The sequence below is a fragment of the Drosophila mojavensis genome, unplaced genomic scaffold, assembly GCF_018153725.1.
Source record: "Drosophila mojavensis isolate 15081-1352.22 unplaced genomic scaffold, ASM1815372v1 contig_80, whole genome shotgun sequence".
Lineage (NCBI taxonomy): Eukaryota > Metazoa > Arthropoda > Insecta > Diptera > Drosophilidae > Drosophila > Drosophila mojavensis.
Window position 1 is genome coordinate 14,768,858 of NW_025318906.1, and position 23,766 is coordinate 14,792,623.

At 33.2% G+C, this 23,766-nt stretch overlaps 3 protein-coding genes across 3 annotated transcripts; 2 read left to right on the top strand and 1 right to left on the bottom strand.

The window, feature by feature from the left end:
• The first annotated feature begins 464 nt into the window (after nt 1-464).
• Nucleotides 465-10,163, top strand: LOC6579945 (E3 ubiquitin-protein ligase RBBP6). The gene is made up of 11 exons (XM_002005782.4): nt 465-608; nt 1,430-1,605; nt 1,663-1,897; nt 2,073-2,249; nt 2,396-2,541; nt 2,673-2,825; nt 2,933-3,210; nt 3,345-3,700; nt 4,691-4,837; nt 5,019-5,309; nt 8,156-10,163. Exons 2-11 carry the CDS (start codon nt 1,440-1,442, stop codon nt 10,080-10,082), a joined length of 3,876 nt encoding a protein of 1,291 aa, XP_002005818.1. The 5' UTR covers nt 465-608; nt 1,430-1,439; the 3' UTR covers nt 10,083-10,163.
• Nucleotides 10,164-12,337: 2,174 nt separating this feature from the next.
• LOC6579946 (angiopoietin-related protein 3) lies at nt 12,338-23,533 on the top strand. The gene is made up of 8 exons (XM_002005783.4): nt 12,338-12,491; nt 13,134-13,474; nt 18,827-19,837; nt 19,895-20,225; nt 22,319-22,450; nt 22,516-22,703; nt 22,766-22,952; nt 23,019-23,533. The coding sequence occupies exons 2-8, from the start codon at nt 13,191-13,193 to the stop codon at nt 23,217-23,219; spliced, it is 2,334 nt and encodes a 777-aa protein (XP_002005819.3). The 5' UTR covers nt 12,338-12,491; nt 13,134-13,190; the 3' UTR covers nt 23,220-23,533.
• On the bottom strand, nt 20,346-22,141 carry LOC6579947 (protein O-glucosyltransferase 2). The gene is made up of 3 exons (XM_002005784.4): nt 21,920-22,141; nt 20,925-21,840; nt 20,346-20,859 (listed from the first exon to the last, which is right to left on the bottom strand). Exons 1-3 carry the CDS (start codon nt 22,096-22,098, stop codon nt 20,449-20,451), a joined length of 1,506 nt encoding a protein of 501 aa, XP_002005820.2. The 5' UTR covers nt 22,099-22,141; the 3' UTR covers nt 20,346-20,448.
• Nucleotides 23,534-23,766: the final 233 nt, after the last annotated feature.

Here is a 23,766-nt window from a genome sequence, read left to right on the forward strand (position 1 = left end):
GAAATTTTTTTAAACATGTAAGTATAAATATATCGTTTTTCCATAGCCAACGTTTTTCCATGTCAAATTTATCGATAAATTGTATGTAGATCATTTTAATTTTCGCAAGTATTCTCTTCGCACGAATAGAAATACAAAGAAAGTTATCGATATCCGAAAATATGTCCCCAACATATGCAATAATTTTTTGTCAATTTACAATTAGTTTTTTATTCTTCATTGCTAAGGATTTTTTTCAATTAAAACAATAATCGAATACTTAAGAAATAGTCACAATGGTCAACAAAATTATATGATAAACTAGAAAAATTATTTCAAAAAAATATATAATATATAAATATACATAAATATATATAGATTTCCATTTTGATAAGCAATTTATATATGTCAAATAAATTTTGTTGCCTATCGATAAGTCAAACACTAAACGCAGTTAGTGGAAACATAAGACGAATCAACACTGTGAAAACAAACTCGTTCCATTTCAACTAACTAGTTCGGTTTGTTGTGACAAAATCAAAATGATAATTTAATTTTATCTTATCACTTAATTTAAAAGAAACTAAAAAGCTTATTGTTGCATGCTATTGACTTGTGAGTGAATAAATGTAAGTGTGAAAATAATTTAATAATACCGCATGTGTGCAATTTCTGCACACCTAACATCCATGCTGGGACATATACACACATGTACTTACGTACATATGAATGTGTTTGTGTGTGCGTGTATTACTTAAAAGTGTACCAAAATAATTATTGAATGCACGCCGCCGTCAATACGTCTGTTTTTTGGCGGATTTCATTATTGCAAACATATAAATAAATGCTAAGCTGTGCTCATAAAATATTTAATGTGCGATTTACGTAGAAGTTGGCATTTCTATATATTGTTATTTCAACATCAATTATATCGAATCTAAATTGCTCACGGCATAGGTAAGATTATGGAGGATATTTCTTCAAAGGATACTCAATGCCGTGTTTATATGGTTTGCATAACTGTGTCATTTTGTTTTACCATTCGGCGCGCACATCGGTACAATGATAGAGTATAGATTTCTTGTGTATGTCTATGGATCCAATATTTTAGTGGTCATAATTGTGTACTAGTCATCAGTATATTTGCCTGTTCTTATAAATATGACACGATCCAAAGATATGTTTTTTATTTATGGTAATACGCCACCTGAAGTTGAAGTTTATTAAAGAAAATATGATAATACTGCTCCCAAAGTAAATGATTATTAGATTATAGAATACATATTTAAAATTTTCATAGGGATTGGATAGATAGATAGAGACATATAGGTAAATCGATTCGATTGAAATAAGAACCGGCAGTAATGACTTGTAATATATCAATTTTGGGAAACTTTTAGTTGAAATGCTTAAACAATATCATAAAATTTTCATATATATTTTCTTTTAGAATTAAAAAAATGTCGGTACATTATAAATTTAAAAGTACTCTTAACTTTGATACAATAACATTTGATGGACTTCACATTTCGGTTGCTGATTTGAAACGGGAAATTATACTGCAGAAACGACTTGGTAAAATCATAGATTTTGATTTGCAAATTACCAATGCCCAAACTAAAGAAGGTAAATCTAAATTTACACTGGATTGTATATTCGGATATTAATATTTTGTTTTTATAGAATATAAGGATGACAATTTTTTAATACCAAAAAATACTACGCTAATTGTTGCGCGAATACCGATAGCGCATCCCGTTAAAAAAGGCTGGGATCCACCACCTGACAATGCTGTCCCCAATGTGTCCTCAAGCAAGCCAGAAAGCCTTAACATGGATCTATTTAAAATGCAAGGAAGTGAAGAAGAGAAAATACAAGCTATGATGATGCAGAGCACAGCAGATTATGATCCGAAAACGTAAGTATTTTAGGGAAAGAATAAATATCAAAGTATTATTTTATTAATTATTACTTTAGCAATTAAGCATTGAGTGTAGTGCTCTCCTTTTCGAAATTTCATTTCGGCTCAGCATTTAAAGTCTATGTGAGACACTGTATATTAATTCCATTTTTATTTTTATTTATTTATATAGGTATCACAGGATTAAGGGACAGTCTCAAATTGGCGAAGTTCCTGCCTCCTATAGATGCAATAAATGTAAAAGGGGTGGACACTGGATTAAAAACTGTTCCTTTGCATCTGGAAAAGAGCAATTTGAAGTCAAGAGAAATACAGGAATTCCCCGATCATTTAGAGGCAAGCCAGAGATGTAAGTAATATTCAAAGTTAATATTCAAAGTTATTCATTTTAAATTATAAAATGATACTGTTTACATCATCCATTAGCAAACTCGATTTTATATTTATTTTTTAATTAAACGTCTATTAAAACTTTGTTCTTCTTTTTATTTACAGCACAACAGAACCAGAAACATCTAATTTTGTAGCATCTAATGAAAAAGAACAAGAGATTCCAGAAGATTTAATTTGTGGCATTTGCCGGAATATTTTTGTTGATGCCGTAATGATACCATGTTGTGGCAGTTCCTTTTGCGATGATTGTAAGTATAAAATAATGATAATAGCCTAAGACATTATATTGTTTATAAATTACATTTTGAAATTCTATATATCCTTTTAGTTAGAAAACAAACCTAAATAAATATTCTTTTAATTTGTTGTATAATTTCAGGCGTTCGAAACTCACTGCTAGAATCGGAGGATAGTGAATGCCCAGACTGTAAGGAAAAGAACTGTTCTCCAGGATCATTGATTCCAAACCGTTTCTTGAGGAATTCTGTCAATGTTTATAAAAACGAAACTGGAAACAAAGCATTTAAACCTGGTAAGATATGGAATGATTATAAAATATATTAAATTTTAAATTTCTTAAATCATTAATGTATACTTACTATATCATTAATACTAATAATAAACCCTTTTCATTTTCAGTTACTAAACCGAGTAGTACGACTACTGAGAAAAAAGAAAGTGTTACTCGGGAACCAGAGGACTCGAATAATCACGCGGAGCAAGTGGAACAAAGCAATGTGCCTCCAGCTAATAATACAGAAGAAGCCAGTGCTGACACAACTGCTGTCTCAAATACGGAAGCAACTAAGAAAGAGAAAGATAAATCAGACTCGGACTATGAGGATAATATAACAATAAAAATGCCACACAAGGAAATTGATACTAATTTCGTCAGTGCTGATAACAATAAAGAGCAGGTGAGCAAATTATATCTATATGGTCTTATAGACAGTCAATTAGAAATCTAACTATGTTTAATACCATATGTAAACCTTGTATATATAAAGTGTTAAAAATGTTTACTTACTTCTTATGTTCTTTATCTCTTTAGGTGCAACCTTCGTACCAGCAAATACCAGCTAGCAACAATGCAATTCAGCGGAGGGACGGCAACTATGAATATAAATCGGATATTGAAATGAAACAAGTTCAATATGCTAAAAATGATAACATCAAGCCTCAAAATGAACGAAGTCTGTTGCCAACTCCGATTGGGACTCATCATAAATATGCGAACATGAACATCAATGATCAAAGGGATAAGCCTGTAGTCAATGCCGATCAAGGTCATCGCATGGGCCATTATAAGCCACCGTACATTCAACAAATGCCCCGATGCCCCACAATCATACACATGCCTCCATACAACAATGGCTATAATAATATGCAACATAGGCCACCAATGAGGTAAGTTAACTAATCATTTCTTGCCTTTCACTATAATACTAAAGATTTAGCTGTATGATGGATGGCATTAACTATCATATATATGCCACTATTCATATATCATAGAGGCTGACCTCAAAAATTATCTATAAATTATAAATTACATTAAGGGTCGACCGTCCAACTGTCTGTCTGCTTCTGTATTAACTCTTTAAAGATTTACTTTTTCCTTCAGGTGATTAATATCGCAAAGCTGTTGTAAGCATTATCGATATAACTTCATAACTTGTTTGATTCATAGCGAGCTCTAGTATCCACGACATGCAATTTGCAACATGCAAACTGCAGTTGTTAAGGTGACAATGACGAATGATTCTCATATTAAAGGGAAGACTTGCAAGCAGCAAGCGCATTTCATTGTGTATCTTTTTTATATTTAACAAAGTGAAAAAATATGTCTATAATAAAAATAACTAAATAAGCTAAGCTAAGCTATAACTAAAATAAGCAGAAAACTTAACAACAAACATTAAATCATAGAGAAGATTTTATAAAAATGCTGTCTTATTGCATTAGATTCTGGATATACGTTTAAGATAATTGATGAATTATGTAAATATCGGATAATTCAAAACTTAAATAGTACAAATTAATTAATAGTATAGTTTCATATGAGTCGTTTAGTTTAATTAATAAACCATGTGTCATTAAGATTTGTCCTTAACCTAAAATCTAAAACATTCATAAACCTTTCATATCATAACATTTAAAGGCGATTAGAATGATCATTTATCATAATTTTTAAACTATAAACTCATTAAATATGATAAAAATACAACATTGTGATGTATATTATTAAATTGAATTATAAATATTATTAATTTATTAATATATAATAGAAAAAAAAACTTTGTACAATATTCATAATTTATGAAAATTTATTTTTAAAAGTTTCTTTTAATAAGGAAAAAAATATTTTTAAATAATATTACGAATTCCTTTTTTTTACAGCTTTCCACATTATCAAAGCCAGCCTGTGCATCCTATGAATCCATCATATATTCCACCTGGCAACATCAATATCAATCCGTCGCAAACATTTCAATCATCTAATTTGGCCTCAATTTATCAAGGAGTCGCGGCTAAAGTTGGCACTGGGTAAGTTAAATGTTTCCTAACATTTTAAATTATCATAAGCTATTCACTTTCCTGTAATGGGAGACTTGCACCCATATTTCCTCCTCTCCTCATATATCATTCTTTCATATTCCATATAGTGATAAAGTATAATTTACCCACCAATTGTCTTATAAATAATATGTACATATATATTTTGCAGACTTATTGATGATCCACTGGAAGCTTTTAACCGAATAATGAAGGAAAAAGAAAAGCTGAAAGTAGATCGTCGCCGCAGTCCAGGCCATCACCGATCTCGATCGCCAGGCAGACTGCGACATCGCTTCAAATCACCGGTGTATGATCGAGGCTCGTCGCGGGAGATGATCAGCAATGAGAAGCGAGCACGTTCGCGGGAGAGAAAGCGCGAATACAGCTATGAGAGACGACAGAGTCGTGTGGGACGTCATTCGAGCAACGGATCGAATTCGCCAAGCGACAAGAAGAAGAGGTTATTTATTAAATTAAGGGTTCTTCTATAATTTATACATATTTAAATTATTTATAAAATACTGATACTGCCATTTCGAAATGAGAATATGGTTTTAAAAATCATATTAACTGATTGATATTAGCCAATTAGCGGATTCGATTCGTGCTCATCTTAAGCCAGATGAAAAATACGCTTATTAATATACGGTTCGTTATTTTCTAAAATAAAACAATAACTGTTACTTAACTACTTCGTAATCTAATTACTGATATGTTGACAACGACCTTTTTTATCTGTTAAATGGTAAAATTTGTATAATGTTTATTATTCAATTGAATTTAACTTGGTTGATTTTTCAATTCGAGTTTATCCAGTAATATAGACAAATTTATTAACAAATAAAATAGTTATTTTTAACTCGTTTAAATAAGAACTGTCCGACTGTCTGAATGTCTGTCTGTTTACTTATATTAACTGAACTGAAACGAATGAAATCTAAAAGCATTTCAAGGCCACAAAAATCTCTAATCAATACGCTGTTGCTGTAGCTTCTTTTTTTTTTTCTTTCTTTTCTTTTTTAGAAATAATTTTGCGTCATTTATTGCGCAAGAAATTTTTAATGTTTGCTTGTGCAGAGTATTTGTTTCATTATTATTTATTAAGGTTGCATAATGCGCTGTTGCTGTAGCTTCTTTTTTTTCTTTTCTTTTTTAGAAATAATTTTGCGTCATTTATTGCGCAAGAAATTTTTAATGTATGCTTGTGCAAACTCTTTGTTTCATTATTTATTCAGGTTGCATAATACGCTGTTGCTGTAGCTTCTTTTTTTTCTGTTCTTTTCTTTTTAGAAATAATTTTGCGTCATTTATTGCGCAAGAAATTTTTAATGTTTGCTTGTGCAGAGTATTTGTTTCATTATTATTTATTCAGCTTCCACAATGCGCTGTTGCTGTAGCTTCTTTTTTTTTCTTTTCTTTTTAGAAATAATTTCATTGTTATTTCAATTTGTGTTAGCGATGCCCAGGACAAGAACACATATACTTTTCTTAAATATAGCGACATTATTAATGATCTTGATGATGATGAATACTAAACTATACCACCAATTATGCCTGATCGTTTTCAAGCAGGCAGTGGCTCGATATAATAGCTTTTAGCTCATGTAGCTGGGATTATTATTGGGGATTGCCAGAAAGACGCTCTCTATACTTGATCCAGCTCCTGCATATGTTTTGTCCCTAATTGTGTCGATCGGAGCATTTGCTAGAGCTAAACATGCAGCACTAATAAATTCTGAGATTGACATGAAGTATCTTTATTATAAATAATATAATATCTAATTAATTAATTGGCAATTCTTCATTTCAATTTCAATTATTATTCTTATTATTATTATTTATTTTATTTTATTTAAAGACAAAACTAATTTTTTTTAATTGTTTTATATTCTAAATTTTTATTTTGCAAAAATTTTTTTATTTCATATTTTAATAGAGTCAAATAGTTCTTTTACTGTACAAATGTGGAACAGCCAGCAAACCCTACGGTTATAATAATATATGGTATTATTATTCACAATATATGTCATTATTAAATTGATTATGATTTCGATATTATTAGCCTGTCTGCCCCAGTGTGAATCAGACTTTATTGCTGAATTCAATAGCCACTTAGAACTTGTTTGACTAAATACTCTACTGAATTCTGGTTCCACATTTAATTTAATTACTTATTTTTGCTGGTATATTCCAAAGCTCATAATATGAATTTTTATAAGTTTGTTGATCTTGACATTTTTTTTTTTTATTATTTTTGAAGTAAGTACTGACGATTTCCTTTATCTGCTCCAGCTGTTTAGACACCTATTATATTAACATTGAATATAACCCTCTTATTTCGTTACTTTACAAGTATACTCTCTTAAATTATTAAAATTGAGTTGAGAAACAGTATATATATCACAGAAGATATTAAATAATTAAATTTTATACAAATACAAAAATCGAATATACATACAGGTATTAGTGGATACTACACGTTTCTCTTGAATAAGACATTCCATTTTAATAATATAAAAAGCTTCAAACTATCGTCAAGTATTGATGATATCTGTAGAACGTTTTCAACGGTCGAATTCAACTTCTACTTATGTTTATTGGGTCTCGTATGTACCTTTTTATTTGTTTCCAATTGATTAGCATATTAATTATGATTATTTGTGTAAACACATAATTTTTATTTGTATATAAAAATGTTATTTTTTCTCCATTTCTGCTATACTAACAAAATTTTTCGCTTTTATGTTAAAAATTCAAGTCATTCAGATTTAAATACTTATACTCTTTTAGTAAATTTGTAATATTGCATATGATTATGGTGTTACCAAAAATCTCTCCTACCCTTCTCCATCTGTGTTTAGTTTTTATATCATAACTTTATAAAAATCTTTATAAATTAAAGCGACACCAGCCAGATGTTCTAATTAATTAAACTCTTATATTATTATCAGCATATGCTAGGAACTAACAGACCAATCCAACTACTCCGTAAACTGCATAATGGTTTGTAATTTTCAGGTTCAGTTTATCTACTTGTTGATTTTCCATACCTTAATTAATAGTTGCCTATTATGGTTAAAAACACTCTAAGTTTTATTTTTACAGCATTTTCGTATTAAAAATTAACGGCATACAAGGTAAACCTAGTATTTCTTATAGCAAAGGAGGCAAATTTATTCAATTTTCCATTTTTCTCAGTATTTGTATAAAAAAAACAAATAAAATGGAATACTCTAAATATATTTGTAATTATATTTTGTTAATTATTTTAAAATTTTATTTAAATTGATTTTATTTATTTTTTAGGTATGTGCATCGACGTTCGCCTTCGCCCAAGTCCAGTTATAGGCCCCGGACCCGGGAAAAGTCATTGCCTAAGCAGTATCCAATAAAACCGGATACAGTTGAGCCGCCGCCTCCTGGTTTTGAATCCTTACAAATAGAGAGTTTAAATGATAATGAAATAAACATTAATAATAAGAAAGAAGAACAAGATGTCGATAGAAATCTTAATGAGCATAATACTTCCTTGAAGAGGCAGAGGCAGAGGCATTATAGTAGGAGTGTAGATATTAAAGCAGTTGAGAACTGTTCCAGAAGTCTAACGCCACCGACCAAGTCAAAGGCTCCGAAGATAGCTAGAACTGAGGGTGCCGAGACGTACGAAGGGTCGCCGAAAACTCCCGATCGCAGAGAGCAAAGCATAAAGAGATCTGAGAAACGCTCAAGTAGCCGAATGCTGAGTCCAGAGAACGGTAAGGATACTGTCAAGTTGCTGGAGCATTTGGAGTCGAAGAGCGATATGGGAAAAGAGAACAGTCTTAAACTTAATCTTCAGCTGAAAGATCGAAAAAAGAAGAAGAAAGATAAGTCAGAGCGGAAGAAAAACAAGAAGGAGAAGCGCGACAAGAAGGATAAGAGCAAGAAGAGTCGCTCAGGGAGCATAGAACCGATACCAGAGAAAGCCTCTGAGATAAATCCAAGCGCAATGGATGTGTGCGACGAGAGCATTGAAAACTATTCAAATAATCATACTCAAAAGCTATCCGATTGTAATGATCCGCATGAGATAAATAAAAAGGAAACTGATTTGAGCATGGAGGTTACGGATCCTGATTTAAATAGAGAAAGTTTATCGAATAAAGTGAGTGAACCGAATGATATCCAAATATCAAAATGGGAAATGGACGATAATAATTTGGGCAGCAACCCAGTAGATTCCTCTAAAAAGAATGGCTCCAGCAAGATGCAAGAACATTCAGAAATAACATCCGATGTCATTCGCAAGGCAGAGAATGCAATTTTCGCCAAGGCTATTAACGCTATTAGGCCAGTCGAGTTTAAAGTTCTTATAGACTCTAAGCATAGCAGTAAGGAACCCTCGGTATCCGTTAAAAGTAATCAGAGAGATCGCTCGCATTCCCCCAAGTCGGCTAATAAATCAGTTAAGGAACGTTTAGGAAACAAAGTTGTCAGTGAACGACATTATTCGTCGGAACGATCGAGAACCAGTCGACGAGAGAGTCCGGTGAAGAATTCGAATGATGATCGACATAAATATAGTTCGTCAAGCTATAGCTCTAGGAAAAGAGAAAAGGATTCCAGAGAGCGAACTACATCAGAGCGAAGATTTGAGGAGCATAGAAATCGGGATCGGTCGAATGATCGTGAATCACATGTAAATACTACACACAAGGATTCCCATTACAAGGACTCTCACAAGCATAGATCCCAATTGAAGGACAAGCCGTCGGAAAAAGATAATCGAAGTGATCGAAATGATCGAAGTGATCGAAATGATCGAAGTGATCGCAGTGAACGAAATGATCGAAGTGAACGAAATGATCGAAGTGAGCGGAATGATCGGCAAAGGAAATACGATTCGGATCGCAGCTCTCGTAAAAGTCCTAAATTGGGAGAAACACGATTAGTTTCCGCAGTTACGACCCTGATTTCTAGACCCTGTAGACCGGACAACCCCTTTCGAAAATTCGATGAAAACATTTCGAGTAGTAATAAGGCTCCTAAATACGAAAGCCTAATCAAAGGAGATGTTACTCCACCCAAAGCGGATCATGCTGAATACAAGAAGAGAAAGGATAAGAAAGTCAAGAAACTGAAAAGCCTAAAGAAATGCTCATCATCCGAATCGGTAAGAAGTGAAAAACAGAAAGATGTAAAAAGCAAAAAAAAGAGTAAAATCTTAAAGAAGAAGAAAAAATCCAGAAAGTAAGTTTTTGAAGATGGAACCCCCAATAAGTCAAAGCAAACAAAATACGAGGGAAAAAATTATATATAATATATATATTTAAAATTATACAATATTTTATAATAAAATAAAAATAAAAACTATCTTATGTACATAAATATTATTGCAATGGAATTATGATTTTTTTTTTTTGGGATTCAGGTTTCTTTTAGTTGTATTTCAGAAATAATCCTGAGGCATTATCGATTTTGGAAATTTAAAGATCAAATCCAGATGTGAATCGTGGAAATTAAGGGAAGAAATAAAATAACAACTCTCAAGTGATAAATATTCTCCAAATTAAATAACTGTTATTTGGAGTTCTTCGTTGCTATGAAGCTTATTAAATAGATGAAACACCTTAATCTCTACGAAATGGAATTATTTACTAATAACAATATTAATCTGTTTAATTTAAGCAAAGCAGTTATTGAATGCAGCAAAAAAAAAAAAAAAAAAAAAAGGTGGCCGTCAGTTAAGTTGTTTCACGCGAGCATAAAAACCCAAGAAGTTGTTAGATAAACTGTATGAATAATAAACCAGTAAGAGCGCTCTAGTATTAAGTGTGCGACTTGGAGACACCCTGAACTTTACGCACAGCTTCTAGTCTAACCTTTGGACGACAGACAGATGACTTATTGGACACCTTATGTCTGCTCCCATCTATTAGTAATGAAAAATTTTAGAACTACCAAATGAACGTGAGACAATTAATCCTACGATCAATTGGCTGTTATAACTTCTTCTTTCTTAAACCCATATACCCTATTCCAATGAGTCCAGAGTCCTATTCCAGTCCAATCATATTAGCTTAAAATTCCATGTCATTTTTATAATGTTAATCAATGCTTATTGTCTTCTTCAAACATGTTTAGCTAATTTTAATTTAAGTAATTAATTAGTTAATATAAATTGTAGTTTTGCGCTGACTTTATGACTATTATCAGTTAATTAAATTTTTGTTTACTTATTATTTCAAAAGTTCTTTGATCTATAAGTTCGCTAAATTTTTGTTGTTTTTGCTTATAATTAAAATAAAAACTTTTGTTTTTGCGATTTCACTTTTGGTATAATAAAAAAAAAGTATTGATTATTAACTAATAATGTGTAATATTGCCAATATGGAATTTGACAAATTAGAGCGTTGTTAATTGTTTTTGTGCTCCATATTAATAAATGAACGTCACTGCTTGGGCCAGACATTTGCCAAATTTTTAGATCATGCCTTACAAAAGTGCTTTTCTTTGTCAACAAATTAATGATTAATTAAGTTGAAATTTAAAATTTTTATAAAAATCTCTCTAGGTATATATTTTGTATATAAGCTTTTTTTTTATTGCAAGCAATGTACATAATCTCTATGTTATGTAAACGCTTAGTTGTTTGTGGATTATGAGCTGAAAATTCAGCCCCATTGCATACTTTACGGATTGCAGTCAGAGTAGATTAGTGGGAGCTGCATATTGAAGATTTCAAAAATAAGTATGCAGCGAAACAGAAATGTGCAAAATAGCTAATGCGACTTGTGTACTATATATGTAAATAAATATTTCAAATTATTATAAGCCCGAAAATTTGAAAAGTACCTAATGTAAAATTACAAAATATGCATTCATAATACATTTATATGCATTCAAAAGCCAGAGTCTGAGTCTGAGAGAGAGAAAGAGAGAGAAACGTTTTATTTTGTAGCTTTAAGCCGTAAGCAAGATTCGTAAACAAATTGCAAAACTAGTTTTGCCTGAATTAAAAATAATACAATTGAAATCAAAACAGAGACAACACCGACACACACACACAAGCAAACATACATGAGTGTGTGTGTGCGAGTGTGATTAGCCTTACAAATGCGAAAACCAACTTGAATAAGCAAATGCAGAAGCGGCTATAAGTATATATATATTTGATCATAATTAATAGTTGATATATTTATAGCCTAGGATGGGCATTTAAAATAAGCATATATAAAATGCATAAGACATACATATATAGCATATACTGAATATGTACGTATGTAAAAACCACTCTCACTTTCGTTGGGGCACAGTAAACGAGTTCCACTTTTGCTCTCTGTGCCGTGGTGAGTTACACATTAGCGCTCTGTGTTGTGTGTGGTGTGGTGTATGCTGCATGGTGAGTTAGCCGTTGTGTTGTAAAGCTGCCCGCTGCTTCTGCTGCTGCTGCTGCGGCTGCGTATTGCTGTTCCGTTAATTAGGGCCGAACTTTCGGTGAGCTGCATTTCAGCTCAGACAAATCGAGATCTAAGCACGTCTCGGCGGGTACAGAAAAGTTTCACCTACGGATATGTGCGGTTGTGAAATATTAAATACCAGAGTTATACCATTCACAATTTTGCTACTCAACAATTACTGTTGACCGTCATTTGAATACTATGTATATCAAGATCAAATCTCGCAGCTCGCTGCAAAAATTATAATAATAAAAAATAAAAAAATACGCAACAGAAACAAGATTTGTAATAACAAGCGTGAGAAGGAGAAGGAGACAGAGAGAGAGACGGAGTTAGAGGGAGAATGTGCATGTGAAGTCATATGTACATCCATGGTACAATCAAATATATTGTTTTGTGTGTCTATTGAATATCATAGATAAAGGCAATAAATAACAGTTATTCAAATATCTATATAGCTATATGTGTTTGCGTGCGTGAGTGTTAATACAAGTAAACCTATATGTCTTACATAGCAACTGGTGCAGATCAAATTTTATGAAAGTAAATTGTTTTAATTTTTTTCCCCCCCTTTGATTAATAATCAAAATCCCAAGTTGTTCGTGCTGTATTTGCGAAAAGCTCGCTTTTTGTCTACACCAAAAAACAAAAATTTGCAGAGAAAAAAATAAAACATAATATTTATTGGCAAAGGTCTACTTGTACAAGCAGTTTGCTTTGAACCAAATATCCGTAACTTTTGCTTCGCTTATTCTCATAGTTGAGTTATTAAATAAACAAAACAAAAACAAAAAAACCAACAAAAAATAATACATATATATTATATATTTATATTGAAATTTAAGCCCATTGCAAGTAATATAAAAGTGGTTTGAGTGGTTCGTGGTTCGTGGTTCGCCGTAATGTTACCCTTGCATAGACAATTCAGGGGCGGGCTGTCTTTTACTGTTATTCTGCTGATCGCGAATATCGTATTGACCAGCCAGAGGCTCCCATGGGGCGCATTGGCAGCGAGCAACATCGCCAGCGGGACGACGCGCACTGCTCCGGGCAATGGGAATCTGAATTTGCGTCTGGCGCTGCCCCGCACCAGCGCCAGCCAAATAAACAGCGCGTCTAACGCTGCAAGCTTTAAGCTTGCTGCAAAAACATTAAACTCAACGCGTAATGGAAACTTGCGAACGAGGTAAGGTATCTTTTTTCTTATATTATTTTTTATAATTTTGTATAATATATATTATACTCAGTCTCACACACAAACACCCAGACGTTGATGTAAATGTATTTATTGTAAATATTTTTTTACAAAACTTGAAAGCATTTGATGTGAGTGTGAATAAACTTATGTACTTATGTATCGCGCGCTTTAGTGTGTGAAATCAAATGGTCAAAACAAAAGATTGCAGCAACAAACTGGTTTTTTGCACACACAGCCATAGACACGGGCACGAGCACGAGCGGACTGTAGCCATCATAGACACACACCACTGTACTATGAATGGAAAAAGAAAATAAAATACAATGATATGCTGAATACATGTGATACACAGACATATACTTACATATAGCTCGCATAGACTTATGTATATATGGGTATTACATGGCAACCAAAAGAAATATATCGAACCAAATATTCAATAAAAAGAAAAAACTGAAAAACTGAAAGCAATTGTAGCTAGGAGAGTTAACAATTATTTGTTTAAATCAAATTCAGTTGAGCTACTAAACAACTTATTCAATAGACACAATAATGGGTCGACTTAATTGTCGATTGTGTAATTGTCTTATGTTAGACCGAAACTCCGACCACTTCAAGTAGAGCTGCGCTCCGCCGTGGGCTAAAAGCTAAAACAAAGGTCAAAATGTTTATGTGAAAAAAAAAAACAAAAACAAAAAAATGATATGATGCTGGTCATTCAATTAGCCAATATCAATTTTGACTTTGGATTGAAATATTTGAATTTTTTAATAATTTATACATATGTATATTTAAAAAAAAAAAAAACAAATAATGAAAATTTATGTTTTATTTGATTTATATATTATTAAAATATTTGTAATATAATATACGCAATTACAGTAAATTTTAAATGTATACATATTATTATAATTAATTGTCAAAATAATAACTCAATTTTTTTAATGTCATTTAAAAAAATTATAATTAAAAGTTAACTGAAAAGTTATTAAAGTTTTTGAACTTTTTATTTAATTGCCATTTAAAAAAGTATAATTTAGAAATAACTAAAAATAATTTTATTTTCATTTTAATCCCAATTATAAAAAAAATTATGATTCAGTTTATTTACATATTTAATGATTTTGAAATAGTTGATATATCTATAGTTTCATATTTTTTATAATTGTATTTTAAATTTAAATTGAAGTTGATTTTATTTAGTTTATGCCCTTTTTAACATATTTATGATTAAGCAAAAAATATTTATAAACAAATGATATATAAACTTAAGTGTTTAAAACTACTGTTGACTATTTAAATATTTTCCAAGTTATTTATTTGTCATTCGCATAATTAAATCTAAGTTAACTGCGGGTAGGTCAATAAAGCGACTTAGATAGACAAATTGATGATAAATTCGGATGCTAATTCGATTTGATTATATAAAACAATATGTTAATTAAATCTATTATTTTCAACTATATGTAAAATATATATTTATATACAAGTTTTATTTTATGGTTGAGAAACAGAATTCATCATGCAAGTCAACTCTTAACTACATTTACATATACATATAGGCAACTATATGGTATAAACAAGTAAGAACGTTGCAGTCGGGCGTTACCAACTGAAGCATACTCATTCACGGACCAAAAATTGCCAGATACATTTTCAGAACTACTTTAGTTGTTAAATTTTAAGTTTCTAGCTCTAAGATTGTAAAAGATACGCCCCAATGGGCGCGCATATATACGTCATATCCTGTTGGCTGGTTTTATATGGGTAGACAAACGGACATTGCAGAAAACCCAATATACTCACTTCCCATTCTTGAACGAGTATAAAAACCAAATGTAGAGCTGCTGCTGCTGCTGGTGCTGGTAGTGCTGTCACATGCGTTTAACGCTCATTCCTTCAATTCATGTGTCCACAAAAGCATTTAGGCCATTTAGCCATTTAGCCATTTAGCCAATTGCGAATTGTGTGTAGAGCAGCTGTGAGAGCAGCTTTTTCTTCTCGCATTTTCTTAGTATAGAAAAAAATGCGTTGCTGTTCAATCTCTTTCGAAATAACTTTGTGATCTTTATGGAATTTGCAATTAAGTTTTGGCAAAAACAAGGGTGTGTACTGAACGAAAAGAAAAAAAAAACAACAACTATTAACTAATGTAGGATAGAAAAAAAAAATAGCCACGTATCTATCTATGTTAACTAAACCATATAAAAGAGATTGCATAATGGAAATTTCTAGATATGCTTGAACAAAAATTGGTTTGTAATTGCGAGAGAGCGATTACATGTTATAGACTTAATTTATAGTCGAAAATATGTTCATTTCTGCTTTAATTAATAATTTTTAGATGTTACAATAATGTTGTTGAGAAAATGACGAAATGAAATAGAAATATTTCAGAAATGTGATCCTTTCTTATGAAATGTGAGCCTTTCTTAAGAAATGTCAGCCTCTCTTAAATACCTGTATTTAGATCGTATCAATTTTGATGTATGCTTACGTCAATCCCTTCTAAATATAGAAATTCTTTTGAATACATTTTATTTATACGAGCAATGCGAGAATTCGCCTCACAATAACCGTAATTGTATGGAATTTATTCTTATTATTTGAAAAACCAGAAACTTCTAGATATAATTACAAATGAAGAAAAGAACCCGGCTTACAGATATATAATAATGTAATTACATGAAATTAGTTTTGTATATAAAATGGGTCAAATTACTAGACTATTTTTGCATTTCCTTTACGTATTTCTTTCGCAAAGCTCAAAGCGTTTGCCCAAGTCTTTTGTTTAGCTCGTACAATGGTGTTTAGTATCCCTTAATTGGGTACAGGGTATAAAATGATTTGTGCATGAACTGCTCTATAAGTGCGGCTGTTGATTGGATTGCGTACAGACTGCAGACTGCTGGAAAACCGGTCTCGGCTATGCGCGAGAGTGTGGGAAATGGGCAAATAAAGCCAAACTGCGCTGTTTATGACTGTTTGCTGGCCAAAGTGAATGTGATGCAAATTATTAAATTTTTCTGTTCATGGCACAGCAGCAGCCGTAGTAGCAGCCGCAGCCGCCGCCAGAGCTATTGCTATTGACATTATTAGTGCTTTGTTAACAACATAAATCTAGTTTTTCTTTTATTATACTTTGATCTATTCTTATGCAAAATTGGGATTGAAGAACAAGAGTAAATTGCTCCTTTTAGTAGTCTTAAATCATATTACAAATTATTATACTCATTCACGAAAGGGGAATGAGCATATTGGGTTATAGCAATGTCAGTCCGCATTATGGGTTTTGTAGAATGTCTGAATGCAAACCATTTCACCGCTCTTGAAGCTAAAGACTAAATTACTGTTAACATCCTCGATTGATTTGCATAATACATATTGTATATATTAAATCGGTCTGGCATCGTTTGGGGCGGTGAATGAGTATGCTGCAGTTGCTTAGTATTGCCATTAACAATATGGAATAAAAATATTTTCCCATTATCTGAGGCGGATACAAATAAATATATATATGTTTAATGATTATGCAAAGAAAATGGTGAGCTGCATTAAGCTCATTTAAAATTTGATTTATTATTGGCTTCATCAATGAGATAATCATTTTTTATGGTTTTCATTTCATCTATTTCCCCCTTAAGGTCAAGCAGTCAATGTTAATAACATTTATAAAAATATATATTTTGTATAATTAGATTAATAAAATTTGTATCTTGTTCGGATGCCAAAAAGAAAGGTATTTATTTTGGTAACAAGCCAAATGCCGGTTGTAGCCGCATGACCAAAATTTAATTTAGACAATGAAAAAGGAAATTAATATATGCGAGGTCTGCTCAAAAATTACTGCAACTTTGTGTTGCTTCAAAAAATTTTTAATTAATAATAAATCGTAAATCCAACTTGGTTTATTGACCAAAAATAATCGAGTTAAAGGTTTTTGTTTGGCAATTTGTAGCTATATGCGGGAAATCCGCTATTTCCTAGGTCATATATTCCCTCTAGACTAGACTTACCCTTACCCGATTTGATTTATGTACCCACGAAACTATTTCTCACAGTTCAAGGGCAAAGGCTGTCAAGCGAAACGGCATCAAAGAGTGTGACTGTAGTATACAAAAGGTTTATATAGAGCTCTATGTGCTGAAAGAGCTTTCTTGTATATGCTATAAAAGAAGCAGAAGAAATAGATGAAGAAGCTGACAAAGTATAATGAAATATTTTATTATGCTTAATGACCCAACTGTCTAGGTTTTGATGTGAAGTCATTCGAGTCGCTCGCTTCTATAGCAAATAATAAAATATATATATATATATATATATATATATATAGATATTTCGATCTATTTCGAGTCACAACCTTGCTCTCACTTACAACATTACAATGTATTGCAATGTATTGCAATGCACTTACTTTCTTCTCTATTGTTGAGCTATAAGTTAATTAGATGCGGAGATAAGGCTTGTTAATCTTAGATGTTACCGCTGATCAATTAACTTATTCATTTCTCATAGAAAGCGTAAAACCAAATGCTTTTGACAACAAATATGTTGAATTGAATGGGGGAAACCATAATCAAAGATGGTTTCAGGCCTCAACTTGATGCAAGATGCAAGACGTCGAAGAAGATAATATTTATTAAATTATCGATTAGCAAGTGAGTTTGAAATATGTCAATCATTCAACGTTAGAGACAGATAGACAAAGAGAGAGACAGAGAGAGAGAGCGGCTGTGAGATACCCTGTATAAAGTAATTGAATGCTTATGGAAACTTTGAACTAAACTTTGAACTACATCGAGCCACCTTTCTTTTTGTTTTACTTGGCATAATTTATCTTCTCTCAATCTTTTTTCTTCCCTTTCCTTATATCGGATTATACATTTTTCTGCTGTTTCCATGTATTTGTGCTTATTATTTATGGGCATATATAAATAGAGAAACATATATATAAATTTTTACCTTTTCATTTCCTCTTTTAGTTATCTCTTCCTATTAAATATGATATATGATATGGTGTGACATGATTATGTACGACAGATGTGTTTACATATAAAATTATGTTAATTATATACGCGATTTGATTGTGTGTATATAAAAGACAATAAAGTCCGAAATTTAAGTGTTAAAATTATTAGGATACGCGAAAATTATGTAAATAAATATATAAAAAGTGTGTATATAAAATAATAAGGGAAACAATGCACATAAATATAGACATATATACGTTTATTTAAATCATATTAGAGTAATATAAGAGTGAAAAGTAGTAATTAAGAGCATAATTTCCACTACTTCATTCCACTCATATAAGAAACATATATTTTCGTTCCTTTGCAGAGAACAACAATTGTTGAGTATATTTGAAATAATTATAACAACGCTCGAAGGAAAATTGAAGCGCATCGATAATCTGGGCAGATCCGTTGAGGATTTAATGGGGCACATAGAACTACTGGAAAATCGTGTCACAAATAATGTGGAAAAGACAGAAGAGGCGCTGTCGAAATTACGTAGCCTGGATTCCAAGCTGTCAAATGTCGTTTACATTATGCCCGAGATGACTGCAGAGAGTGAATTGAATAAGCCGAATCCGAAAATTTCAGCCACCTATCAAATCGATAGTAGGCTGGTCAAATTGGATCAGAAAGTCAGCGATATTGATCTGAAACTGGAGGTCTTGAAGACGCAAATCGATAATAACTTCCTGCAAGTGGACGAATTCAATGCGGAGGCAAGCGAGAAGAAACCAATTACCATGAATATCGTTGAGATCACAAAAGCAATGACGGCCGAGGTAATGACGCATGTCTCAAGCGAAGTCAACCAGCTGCGCGACTCCACGGATAACATTGACAAGAAGCTGCAATTTCACATCAACATCGAGTCGGAGAATATAGGTCGAATGCTGCGCATGATGAACGACATTCATGATGCTGTCGTGGATCATCATGAACAGCTGAATGGATTCAATGTCACCACAACTGCTTTTCCAGCCATCAAATCCAGTAAGATCGATGCTCTAGTTAAACAGATGCGGCCCATGGTATCGGTATCTGAGAAAATGGACGAAGTCTGGGACGTTGTGGTGGGTACAAAGTCTTCGGTGGATCATCTGCTGCCCAAGTCGGATGCGCTGCTAACGCAGACGCAGCGGCAGGAACGTGCAATTGGCGAAATCCATCAGGATCTGAAAACCAAAACGAATTTAATAATTAATAACTTGGACATGGTTGAGAAGCGACTGAAGAAGCAAGAGGATGATGTACAAATACTAGCACAGCGGCCAGTTCCAACGGAGCTACTAGTTGATCCAACCATTGATCGATTGGTCGAGTACGATCCGAACAGGTAGGAACATTTTTATTATATCAAAGAATTTCTTTTCAACTTATCTTTTCCGTGTAGGTTTTCTGTGATTGATGAAAGCTTGACTGACTTGAATGAGCCAGCCACAACGCCCACGCCCACAGCCCAGTCCACGGCATATAACAGCAGTACAACAGCTCCATATTCCACTGTGAGCACGTCAACGGGTCATTCGACCTCGTCGAGCAACAATATTAATAGCACTTCTAATGGAACTTCAACCACATCGGCCACAACTACTGCATGGAGCTCGACACCTACGAAATCGGTATTTCGTAAAGGCGGCATTATCTTTCCCAGTGTAAAGAACAAACCTGCTGTCGTCAACAATACCCTGGCCAGTGATATCTATACTCTAAAGGATGTCAAGGTAAGGAATATAACTTTTGATATATAGTAGAAGAAACCAAATTAAAAACAGATAGTCCCTATCAATAGAAAGGAATCAGTAAGGAATAAGTAAGTAGAAGGAGCACAAGACGTATTCAAATGTGTTAAAATTTGTTTAATATTTATGCTATGATTAGGTTAAGTTAAATACAATTTGAGATATGATTGATGTAAGTAAAAATATCGGAATGATTTCACACTGTCTAAAGCTCGTCCCTGGGCATCTTCTCTTTGCACGAGCAAGTGTAGGTGGAGTTGACTTTTTCCATGCCCTGCAGCACCTCGATAGGTGACACCAGGCGACTGCTCCACTCCTTAAATAATACTATGTGATAGCAGTAAATATGTTGCGGCAAGAGATTCTCTTCGACAAATGCGCGTGCATTTGCTACGATTTCCTTAACACGTAAATCATTTGCCCGGGCCCATTCGATCTTCTCAATTACGTCGCTCAGATCACGCTTGATGGGCACGAAATGCTTATATGGCACCAGCTTGCTATAAAAATGCTCGTAGTAATGTGAGTCCTGTTTGAAGACCAAAGAGCCGCCTGCTAACAAATAAGGCAGACGATAGGCCGCAACAGCGCCGTCAATGTTTAACTGATATTTATACTGGAAAGAAAATTAGAGATAAAGATATTAGCATAGAAGATTATAAAAAGGTAATAATATGTTACCTTAAAGAAGTCCATAAATGATATGTGCGGTACTTTGGGACCGTATTTATGTTCCTCATTACGGAAAAAGAAGAAATTTGTTATGGAGGCATTGATTGCATCCGGATACTTTCTAGCCAAGTCAATCAAATCCAATCGCTCTCGTCGCGAATCTCTGCCACGAAAGAAGGCCTTTTCCTCTTTGTCTTCCCACGAATATTCATCTTTCTGTACAGAGAGCATATCCAACATAACTCGACCCATATTCTCAATAGTCGATTCCGTAATATCATATGTTGGCAATGTTATGTCGTATGTGTCGTCACTGCCGCACCATGAAAAAATTGGATACGGCCCTGAAGTTCGCTGTTGACCTCCCTTCTTAGATAGCGGCCAATCGCCAAGATTTAGATAAAACTCCATATCGGGCAGAAGAACAACTCGGGCTAAAGCAGATAACGTAGCATCCATAAACATCTTGAAGCCCGTGTATTTGCCATAGCAAGTTCGCCAAATTTGCTGATTCTTCACCACATAATGGCACAGAGATATACTCTCGGGTGCATTATATCGTTTCAATAAATTAGCTCGAATGGCGCTAAAATTCACGCGCTTAAACGAATGCAAATCCCAGGAGATTTGTTTGTCCTCTGTGAAAGCGGCACAATCGTTATTTAGCAGCCAAAGATTCAGTTCCTGCGGACAATAGCAGCGCTCCGAATAGACTTTGTTCCGCATCAAATAGGGCGACTGTGCCACATGGGAATTATTATATAGCACATTAATCTCGAGATTGTCGCACCAATCGGCAATCGTGTAGCGCACGATTGTCGATCCATCTGCGCGATCAATCTGATTCAAATTGTATCGGCATTTGCCGTGCGGTGAGTTTCCATTGATATGAACTTGGAATTTCAGATATGTACGTGATTCGAATCTACAATACAGAAGAGAAACAGTTTAATATGTTAAGGGCTTTGACTTCTTTTTTTTTTTCTTCTTCTTTTGTTATTTACTTTTTCCCGTTTGTATCGACGGCGTGAATGAAAAAATATCTGGCCGGCAACACGATATCGTCCGGCTTAAGACCCGGGCCCCACACAAGTGTTTTTCTGACATCCACAATTTGTTCTTCGCATGCGGAGAATCTCAAAATAAATATTACTGAGCATATTATTGCGGTTAATATAAACATTTGCACTTTTCTACCCAAACAAATCGTTTAAGTGTGACCGAACTTTTTAATGCTATAAATATCGATCGTGAAAAAATACTGCAAAGCTGATGGGAATTATGTACATTAGAAACTTTGGCCATGCGCGCCAAAGACAAATTTGAAAAAATTCACTATTAAAACGTACGTTTGAAACGTAACTTTAACTAATTATATTGTTTATATAATTGCATATTTCCAGGGATTCTCTTGTGTAGATATCTTAAATGCTGGCATGAAACAATCTGGAGTATTTTATCTGCAAATTCGTGGCACAACATATTGGTTCTTAAAGGTGTACTGTGAACAGGGAATTGCAGATGGTGGATGGACGGTAAATCATTCTTGTTATTGATTTTTCTAATAATGGAATAATTAATTAAATTTCTCGAATCATAGGTTATTCAGCGTCGCGATGATTTCGGAGAACCACGGGAAAACTTCAATCGTGATTGGGCGGATTACAAAAATGGATTTGGCGAACCTAATAAGGAATTTTGGCTAGGCAACGAAAATATTTATATGCTAACGAATAATGAAGACTACGCACTGCGGGTAGAACTGGAAGATTTTGAAGGTAACAAGAGGTAAGTTGATTTATTTACTTAATTTTAAATTTAAATTACTTAAAGACTGCAATTATTTTTAGATATGCTCAGTATTCACACTTTAAAATACACTCTGAAGCGGACTATTACAAGCTAGAAATTGATGGATACGAAGGAAATGCTGGCGATTCATTAAATGATCCATGGTATGGATCGAACAATAGCCCGTTTTCAACGTACAATAAAGACAATGATAGAAGCTCGCTCAACTGTGCAAGCATGCTGAAGGTAAAAACAAATGAGAACTCAAAAATTTACAAAAGCTTATTCACTATCATTACTTTGGTTTTTCAGGGCGGTTGGTGGTGGAAGTCTTGCGGACGCGGCTTGAATGGACTCTATCTGCATGATCCACAAGATTTAACCGCTCGACAGGGTATTGTATGGTTCCGCTGGCGGGGCTGGGATTATACTTTAAAGAAGGCCACTATGATGATACGTCCGAGGATGCCCCAGCCACAGACTATTACCCTAGGCCCAGTGACTGCGTCTTAGAGTTTCTTTAATTATTCTAAATGTAACGTGAAACGTTTTCTACTGAGAGACAAGAATTTCTGTTAGGTTATGATTGTTCGTCCATATAATAGCAAATCATGCGTTATAGCCAATTTTAAATGAAAGAATTCTCTAATTTTAACTTGTTACCCTTAAAAATAATAACTTATTTTTATTAATTTCATATTGTAGCGACATAAAACTAGATAATTATTTTAAAATTGTTCAGTGACGTTATAAGTATTATTCTTAAAACGCTGCAATCATCCCATACAAATTGTAAATATAATCACTGTTAATCTGTTTGTATCTTATTTATATAAATGAAGCGATTTGTTTAGAAAGTGGGGAAACTGTCCAGCAGCAGGCTAAAAATATTAATGCTTGATATTGGTAACGATCTTATGGTTGCTTAAGAAATAAGATAAAGGTAAGTTTAGTTAAATGAAGTTGTAATTAATTTAACGCCGTTACAGATAATCGATATTTTAATGGAAATGACGTAATGGAAAGAACATTTTAAATTACTTACGTTGCCCGCGAAATT

What these genes read in the sequence shown, in the direction of transcription:
- LOC6579946 (XM_002005783.4), top strand. Translation starts at nt 13,191, where the DNA reads ATGTTACCCTTGCATAGACAATTCAGGGGCGGGCTGTCTTTTACTGTT. An exon ending in TTGCAGATGGTGGATGGACG is followed by an intron (nt 22,451 to 22,515) that starts GTAAATCATTCT and finishes CTCGAATCATAG; the next exon opens with GTTATTCAGCGTCGCGATGA. An exon ending in ACTGTGCAAGCATGCTGAAG is followed by an intron (nt 22,953 to 23,018) that starts GTAAAAACAAAT and finishes TTGGTTTTTCAG; the next exon opens with GGCGGTTGGTGGTGGAAGTC.
- LOC6579945 (XM_002005782.4), top strand. Translation starts at nt 1,440, where the DNA reads ATGTCGGTACATTATAAATTTAAAAGTACTCTTAACTTTGATACAATA. An exon ending in GCAGATTATGATCCGAAAAC is followed by an intron (nt 1,898 to 2,072) that starts GTAAGTATTTTA and finishes TTATTTATATAG; the next exon opens with GTATCACAGGATTAAGGGAC. An exon ending in TTTAGAGGCAAGCCAGAGAT is followed by an intron (nt 2,250 to 2,395) that starts GTAAGTAATATT and finishes TTTTATTTACAG; the next exon opens with CACAACAGAACCAGAAACAT.
- LOC6579947 (XM_002005784.4), bottom strand. Translation starts at nt 22,098, where the DNA reads ATGTTTATATTAACCGCAATAATATGCTCAGTAATATTTATTTTGAGA. An exon ending in GTCGATACAAACGGGAAAAA is followed by an intron (nt 21,841 to 21,919) that starts GTAAATAACAAA and finishes TCTGTATTGTAG; the next exon opens with ATTCGAATCACGTACATATC. An exon ending in CATTTATGGACTTCTTTAAG is followed by an intron (nt 20,860 to 20,924) that starts GTAACATATTAT and finishes TTTTCTTTCCAG; the next exon opens with TATAAATATCAGTTAAACAT.